The 8,980-nt window shown below is 38.7% G+C and overlaps 1 protein-coding gene across 1 annotated transcript; it reads left to right on the top strand.

The window, feature by feature from the left end:
• The first annotated feature begins 1,695 nt into the window (after positions 1-1,695).
• LOC149575333 (S-locus lectin protein kinase family protein) lies at positions 1,696-6,187 on the top strand. The gene has a single exon (XM_089815105.1). It carries the CDS (start codon positions 3,126-3,128, stop codon positions 5,697-5,699), a length of 2,574 nt encoding a protein of 857 aa, XP_089671231.1. The 5' UTR covers positions 1,696-3,125; the 3' UTR covers positions 5,700-6,187.
• Positions 6,188-8,980: the final 2,793 nt, after the last annotated feature.

The following is an 8,980-nucleotide window of genomic DNA, read 5'->3' as shown; positions in this document are numbered from 1 at the left end:
TTTGCATTCAGATGATGAAGAGGAGGTGGCCTAAATTATGAAGGACATGGGGATGAAGAAGAAGAAGTCTGGGAAAGGAACAGAGAGAAGGATAAAGAAAGAGGTCAACTCAACGAAGGAGTACAATGAAGAGGAAGAGGGGATGAAAACATATGAGGACAATGTGAAAGAGGTGGGCACTAGTAAGGCTCACGAAAGTAGGAAGGATGACAACCTGGCCAAAAGGAAGAGGGGTGGAGAGAAGGAAGTTGAGAAGGCTCATGGTAAGGGTAAGGAGACCATTCTCAAAGCTTAGGAAGAGAGTAAAGAGGAATATGGTTTGGCAAAAATCACTATTACTTTAGGCACCAAGGGTAAGAAAATTGCATGGAGAAAATTTCATTCAAGCACAACGAAAATGGGTCTGGTTAGAGAGCATATCCACCTGAAGGTTTTGGAGGGAAGGGATGGAAAATTCAGTTGGAAGAACTCATCAACCCAACTTTGGTGATTCTAAGCGATAACGTGAGGGAAATGGGGATGAACCTCTTGAACAATGCCCACAACAGTATGGTAGACAATTTTTGGTCCATTAAATGGATTTTCCATAAAATAGAAGAGATTAAGTTTAGGATGCAGGGGCAGGAAAGGATGGAGAGGGGGGACGGGAGTGTCAGAATTAGCAAGTTGTATGTGAGGGTTGTTGAGATTGAAAAAAAAGTAGAGAGGATGGAGACCTCTCTCCATAGCTCGGCTAACTAGAGCCTCAACATAATCAAAGGGCTAAATGAAAATATCATTCAGTTGCACTCGATGATGGAGGAAAGCAAAAAGGGGAAGGAGGAAAAAGACAAAGAGGAAACTAGGGCTGTTGATGAAGATGACTTCTTGCAGGTTGAGAGCCCGAGCAAAAGAAAATGATCAGATAAGAGGAAGAGAGAAGAGGAGGTATCTCTGGATGATAGTCATTTGAAGACTGACGAGGTAGAGACCATGGGGGGGCTGGAGCTCAAGAATGCAGAGCTGGTCAAAGAAATGGTAACCTGATTAGTGCTCCTAGTTTTTTATCTATACCTTGGCTTTTGGCAGGTTTTCTTTTGTTTAGTTCTGGTGGCCTGGTTTGGCCTATTGTTTTTTGATGCTTTATTGCCAACTTTGAAATTTTAGTAGTTTTTTGTTGTTATCTAGTGGGTTTCAAGAACCCCTATAAAAAACCTGTTTTTCTTAAAAAAAAAAAATTAACAATCACTACAATGCAATAACCTTGTAAATCATACCTTTGAGAAAGCTCATTCTACCATCTACTGAAAATGCAATAAGACAATATAATCGAACTTAAAACAAAATCATTAGGTACAAAATAAGTCACATATCATTAGAGGAACAAATGAAACATAATCTCAATAATATGACATTTAAATCCATAACACATAACAAACATCTAAGTTGATCTTCATCACAAAGGATCTTTGAAGATAACATCCCAAGTCTTTTTTTGTATAATTATCTTTCTATACGAGTCTCCAGTCAAATTCATCAAATACATGAATTGTTCCATGTTATATGATAGACAACAAAAATATATGGTAGGAGGAAAGAGTATATTACACCACGTGGAGCCCTCTTCACAATTCAATGAGCAAGTCAAAATTCGACAAATGAATCAAAATTGATCAAAGTTAATTGTGCAATGCATAATTGACCTTCTATGTCTGAAATCAATTATATAGGTTTAATGATCTAAAAAATAGTTTGCCTTTCTTTTTGGATAATTGAATCTATAGCAAGAGTTGTGTACATAAATGGCATTTGGGAGTTTGAGGTTAGGTGTGTTCTCCCTTGGTCAAGCCTCTTTTTAATCTATTCCCAAGTATGTAGATCTTGATATAAGTAGTGAATGCTTTTAGTGTTTGTTTTTTAAATTATCTAACAAATAGTAGAAGAAATCTCAATCAAGTACCTTCCAAAAAAAGAATGAGGGGGTATCCTTAAATAAAATAATATAGAATACAATTTTAAATGTGTCATTTCAAGTCAATGAGCAATGATTAGTTGGAATAAGATAGCATAGATCTAATATGAAATATATATAATACAAAATTAACTTTGTAAAATCAAACTAGATATGAAATTTTAAGATGAAACCATTTCATAAACACAAATAACTAAATAAAACTTAAAGATAATTCAAAAATATATATTTGGGTAATTCAGAAATATGAATCTTAGAAATTTGATATCACTAATTCTAAGATAAAATCAAACAAAAACAAAAAAATACAAAAAGATAATTTAAAATGGTGAATATTTAAAAGATGTGAATTTCTGATATCACTGATTTGAAGATAATATCTAAAAAGTTTTAAAATATATGAGAAGAACCTCAGCTTTATTAAGAAAGCTCTACTTATGTATTAATAATTGCATAAACAATCCTTTTCGTTTTCACCATTACATCATCAGAAAGCCCATTTTCAATCCAAGACATTGTTTATAAGGATAACAACAAAATATAAAAATTTAAATAAAGCAGCTCTTAACTACTCTAACATTCATACAATCGCAAGCAAGATTATAAAAATATTGAGATCTGGATCAAGTTCACCGTGACCTGTTATTCTATGATAATCTCAACCAAAATGCATCATATGATACCTATTTTATGAGTTGGCTGAATATAAAAATGCTAAACAAAGGAGTTACGGATTGATTTCTGGTTTACTCACAAGAATATTGCCTGTTCCTGCGGTGCCGCCATTATTCTTCACAGATCGAATTCTTTTTTTTTTAACTCTTTCCTCCTGTTCTGTAGCGTGGAATCTGCAACGGCAGCCCAGGATTCTTCAAACAATATTTTTCAAATATATGAGTTTATATAATTGGAACAGCACGTCATGGTAGGATGATGGTGAAAAAGTCAGAATCGCCCAATTGGCTGAAATATCACAAATTGCAGGTTTCATGGTCCACCAAAACAATCTTAAATCATCAAAAAGCCATATTGTCAATAAAAATGGCAGAAATTTTAATATTGTCAATGTGGGCTGATGAAGAATTGAATTCACACGGAAACCATGCAAGAATATGGAGTCTGGTAAGAGTATGTTAAGAATGGCGAGTGGGCTGGATAGGTGAGGATTGTAAGAATGGATTTCCAGAGAAGGGGAATGAAAGAGGTTTTTATTTTTCTGGTTTTTGTGATAATTGTGATGTACCCATGTGGATGTGTTGCCAAGATTTATGTGGACTCCATTGAAGCAAATTTCTCTGCAACTGAGTTGCATCATGTGGATGATGGAGGGGTTTTTCTAGTATCGCAAGACAGAACTTTTAATCTAAAGATGGAAAATCCAGACAACGGACCTGATTTTTATGTGAGCGTTGTCCATGCGCCTTCCGGTGTTGTTGTCTGGACGGCCAACAGAGCAGAGCCCATTTCGAATTCGGACCAGTTCATTCTCAGTCGGGAAGGTGTTAGCATCAGGACGTTGCAGGGACGAATCGTGTGGTCTGTTAATCGCACAAATGTTGGGAGTCTGAAGCTCAGGGACGATGGAAATCTGGTGATGCGGGATTTAGCGAACGGGTCGGTGTGGGAGAGTTTCGATCACCCGACCGATACGCTTTTGCTCGGGCAGCGGCTGGTGCCGGGGTCGAATCTCGTTAGCAACGCTGCGGACTATGATTTTTCTCTGGGAAGCTATGAAGTTTCGCTAACAAAGAGCGATCTTGTCCTGCGATGGCTTGTTGGAGGATTCAATCAGGGGACCTACTGGAGCATGGCGGGGGACTCCAGGGTGATCAAATTGCGGTCGAATGCTGCTTTTACCCTGGCTTATGTTGCTCTGGAGCAATCAGGGCTGAATTTTTATGCAAATTCATCATCTTCTTCTTCTGCTGGTTCTGCTGCTGCTTCCATAATGTTGCGGGTCCCTGTGCCTAATAATACTGCTCTGACCAGGGCAGTGATCGAACCCTCGGGGAATTTTGAGGTGCTGAGCTTCATCAGCGGGAGATGGCTGTCTGAGATCGAGGCGGTGGAAGATCAATGCCTCTTGCCGGCGGTTTGCGGCACGGTCGGGATCTGCCTAGAGTTTAGTAATTCTCAGGGTTATCAGTGTTCTTGCCCTGCGGGTTTCCAGACTGTGAACCAGTCGGATCCATCTCAGGGCTGCAAATCCTCTGAAGCGCCAAATTGCAACTCCAATTACAGCGGTCTGCTGCTTGGAAACTCTATCGAATTCGTCAAATTGGGAGACGGACTGGACTATTTTGCCCTAAAATACGAAACCCCACTGAAAACATCCACCATTGAAGACTGCCGACAGATTTGCCTCAAAAACTGCTCCTGCGCTGCTTTTTTCTTCGACAACAACTCGGCTTCCTGCTACTTGAACGGAATCGTCGGGACAATGAAGAGCACCGGCAAGGGAGCCCTGAATGCCTACTTCAAAGTCATCGGTTCAAGGGGGGGAAAACAGAGTGAAACTCGGATTCTTCCGATTCTGTTAGGAGTAGCAGGGGCAATCTTCATCTCCTTCGCGTCGATTGCCCTAATTGTACTCTGGTACAAGAAAAGGATCCGTTATCCGCCATTAAAGAAGGCTGCAACTCCGCACTACGAATTTGACGACGAGGAGGTCCTGCTTTCGATTCCCGGGCTTCCCACCCGATTCAATTACGCGGAGCTCCAAGCAGCGACCGACAATTTCAGTCACACGATCGGATCTGGAGGCTTCGGCACGGTTTACCAGGGAACCCTAACAGACGGCACCAGAGTCGCTGTGAAGAAGCTCCAGAGCATCTTAGGGCAGGGCAGGAAGGAATTCTACTCAGAAATCGCTACAATCGGCAGTATACACCATGTAAATCTCGTAAAGCTGCGAGGCTTCTGTGCCGAGGGAGTGTATCGCCTGCTGGTGTACGAATACATGAACAGAGGCTCTTTAGATCGATCCCTCTTCGGAGGCCCTGTTCTGGAATGGCAGGAGCGCTATGAAATTGCCCTAGCCACGGCCCGGGGCCTCTCTTATCTCCACCACGGCTGCCGCGAAAAGATCATCCACTGTGACATCAAGCCTGAAAATATCCTTCTCGACGACAAACTGCAGACCAAAGTCTCGGATTTTGGACTGGCGAAGCTTCTCAGCAGAGAAGAATCGCAGGCTTTCACCACCATGCGCGGCACTCGCGGCTACCTCGCGCCCGAATGGCTCACAAATTCCGCCATTTCTGACAAAACTGACGTCTACAGCTACGGCATGTTGCTTCTGGAAATCGTCGGCGGGAGGAAAAACAGTTTGAGTCCCGATTCGGGAGCTCAACATCAGGACAACTTCAATTATTTTCCGACGCAGGCGCTGCGGCTCTGTGAAGAGCGGAGGTTTTCTGAGGTGGCAGATCCGCGGTTGGAAGGAAGATTTCCGGTGGATCAAGTGGAGAAACTGGTGAAAATCGCCCTGTGTTGCGTCCACGAGGATTCGAACTTGAGACCTCCGATGAGCAAGGTTGTCCATATGCTTGAGGGCAACGTGGAGGTCGACGAACCGCAGGTGGATTCCTTGATGTTCTTGAGGATCTATGCCCGGACGCTTAATTCGTCTCCCACTGAGAAAATTCCCGATCTCTCCGCCATTGGAAATTTTCATATGTATTCGCCTAAGAGCAGTTATGCAAACGGCTCAATGATTTCTTCGGTTCAGGTCTCAGGACCTAGATGACAGATGAAACCTTTGATTCAGGTTTCGAAACCTGGATCATAAATTAAATCTTCGATTCAGTTCTCAGGACCTAGATAACAGGATGAAAATCTTGATTCAGGACTCTGATCAGAAATGAGATTTTTTATTCAGGTTTCAGGATCTAGATCACAAATGAAATTTTTGATTCAGAACTTACATAACAAATCAAATCTCTTGTTCTTGATTCGGGGCTTAGATGATAGGATGGAAATTTTAATTCAGGTTTCAGAACCTAGATCGCAATGAAATTTTGGATTCCGCTTTCAGGGCTTAGATCACAAATGAAATCTCTGATTCAACAGAAATGAAATCGTCAGTTCAGAATTCCCTGGTATTCTGCAAATTTCTGCAAGGCTTCTCGATTTCATTCTGAAAACCTGAAATTTCACCTATTTCTTTTGGATTCATTTGAATCTTTGTATCAATGTATGAATTTAGAAAACCTTAAATTTATATGTTTATGTTAATCTTATTATCTTTATTTTTATTTTGCTAATTTTGAGTGGAGGCTTTAATGTAGTTTTGCATTGCTTATTTTTGGTTAGGTTTTTATTATTAATGGTTGATTCATTTTAAATTGGATGATTGGTTGGAAAACATAATATTTTTAAAGAGTTTTTATAATAAGACTGAAATCTAGATTATTTATTATTCATTTTATTATTATTGTTAGAGTAATTATTATGTATTAATATTGCGTAGGAATTATTTTTTATTCATTAGAATATGATTTATTATTATTTAATATTTTAAAATGTCAATAAATTAGTTTAGCTTCTTATACTTTTAATATTATATTTATTACAATGTAAATTATTTTCGGATAAGTTAAGAGGTTGGATTAAATTAATGCTCAATCATAATCCAACCCCACAGAGGGTGTTGAAAGGACAGAGTTAGGTGATAGTCCTACAACATTGCCACATAAGTATCTAGTGATTTTTAACTTATTATCACAAAGCTCTTGTTCCTTTCCAATGATGTCCTGATTTCCATTGTCATAAACCTCTTTTGCACCCTGTAACACAATGAAAACCATTTCCATAAAAAAATCATGTTCCTAATCCATTGTTATGTTAGTGTTAAACACACACACACACACACACACACACACACACATCCTTAGTGTTCATAAGAGTGATATCTCATATCATCAAGTGTATAATTCATTTTTGAGACATAAAGATAACAAGTTTCAAAGGTTTTTAATTTTTACAATACTAAAAAAATCATAAGTCAAGAAGTTGCTTTTGTTTTAAAAAAAATCATTTGGAAGTACAAAAACACAGTGGAAATTGTTGAATACATTAGGAACACCAAAAAATCATGAATGAATGATGCTCTATTAATATTCAAGATATTGAGGTATATGTATAAGTGGAGATGTAATGAACCCATTTTGGGGTTCATTGTTAATGGGCCACCTTTTCCTTTTATTTGTATCTTTTTTGCCATATTTTCTACGATGATGGATCTTCAGGTTTATTCTTCAATGGCAATTACTGATAATGTGTATTTTGAACCATGAGATGTTGAATGCGCATACTTCATGAAGATTCCACAATGGGTATGATCTCGTTAACAACTTCAATTCATTCACCTACCAGTAAAGGTTCTTATGTCTTGAGGAGTTTGCTTCTTACTCGTCTACTAGTTCATGATTATCCACAAATATATCTTCTCCCTGCAGTGAGAGTCCTTGTGATTCTGGGCCAGAAGGAACATATTTGATATGGCACAGTCACTAAGCTATATTCCATGTTGTCAACAACGGCTAGCTCATGCCTTATTCCCAACGTTATTGAAGATGTTCAGCACCAACATGAGGTTTATTTCAACTTTACCAGGAATCACCTTCGTGCAATCAAGTGGCAACAAATGCAGATGCAGAAGACTATCCCGCAAATCACTAAGGTTCATAAGGCATCCCTACCTCCCTACCAACCTATGCTATTCTGGGTTTGTGTGCTGACTGCCTAACTGATTCCTTCTTTTTTTTAAAACTTGAATGAGGTGGAGTGTCTTCTTATATCTTATTGCTGGATTGAGAAGTCACGTTGCCGAAAGGCATGTCTCATGTTCATATATTTTCCTACTATTACTAATCGCAACACTACATTACCTGAGTTTGTGCGCTAATGGAAATTGGTAATCATATATATTAATCCCTAATATAGATAATACTTATCAATTGTTAATTATAGTCGCTGACCCTCATATATTAACCTTTATCTTTATCTGAAATGTCCTTTACTGATTATATATGATATTTCAAGCCTCTAATCAGATCTTTAAGATCAAAAAAGCAATATTTCAAAGATCCACCAATTTCTCAATAAACCCCAAATCAGGTATGCCCGAAATAGTGCCAAAAACTTCACAGCTTCACATATTATTAATAAATCTGAAAGTGGACATTTTTATAGAAATTTCAGCAGCATAGCAACCTCCAAAATGACATTTCTAGATTTGTATACCATTTACACAACAACTCCCAAACGGAGGATAAAAACAATGCTCATCGGGCTCCCGAAAACAACACAGAACAGCCTGAAAACACCACAAAAACACTAATAATCTATCACAGAAGTATAATCATGACCAAATACATATATTCAGCTTTATTTTAACATCTAAATGTCTGATATACAGCAGCAACCCAAACTGATATGAAATACTCAACCGAAAACACCAAACTCTTACAAAAAACACACTCAAAAACTCACAAATCTGCACTGTTCAGCACAAACGAAAACTCTGCATAAGCATGCACATGGAATGGCTTCAAACTCCCATCCTTAGCCTTCCTGGAAACCTGCAAACTCCCATTCTTGGGTCTCTTTCTTCACAGGTTTGGCAGCCTCTGAAGAACAACAAAGCAATGCGCAAAAATCAAGTTCTGGAATGAGCCCAAAATGCCTCCAAACCCCTTAAAAGAGGGCATAACCCTAACTCACGTCCAAGAGAGGTTAATGGAACATATTTTAATAATAATTTTCATTTATTAGTCCAACGGTCTCCAAAGATTAACCCCCTTTTTCCGAAACTTCACCTTCTTGGGCCTGCCTGCCTTGACAAAAATTATTATTTTTAATTATTTGAAAAGGGACATGACAAGTCCTCCCCTCCCAAATATTGCTTGTCCTCAAGCAATGGCTGAACAATAAACCAATCAATCCACCTGGATCTCAAATGTAGTAATGAACTATACTACTATCAATTAACACAGGCTCCTGCAATATCCTCTGCAATATAACCAA

The sequence above is a fragment of the Cupressus sempervirens genome, chromosome 2 (genome assembly GCF_028749045.1).
Source record: "Cupressus sempervirens isolate cs-2001-9-10 chromosome 2, ASM2874904v1, whole genome shotgun sequence".
Taxonomy (NCBI): Eukaryota; Viridiplantae; Streptophyta; class Pinopsida; order Cupressales; family Cupressaceae; genus Cupressus; species Cupressus sempervirens.
The sequence above is the reverse complement of the archived record's forward strand: the minus strand, read 5'-3'. Positions and strand labels throughout refer to the sequence as shown.

Bases quoted from the DNA above. Each gene is read 5' to 3' on its own strand.
- LOC149575333 (XM_089815105.1), top strand. From the start codon at position 3,126: ATGGATTTCCAGAGAAGGGGAATGAAAGAGGTTTTTATTTTTCTGGTT.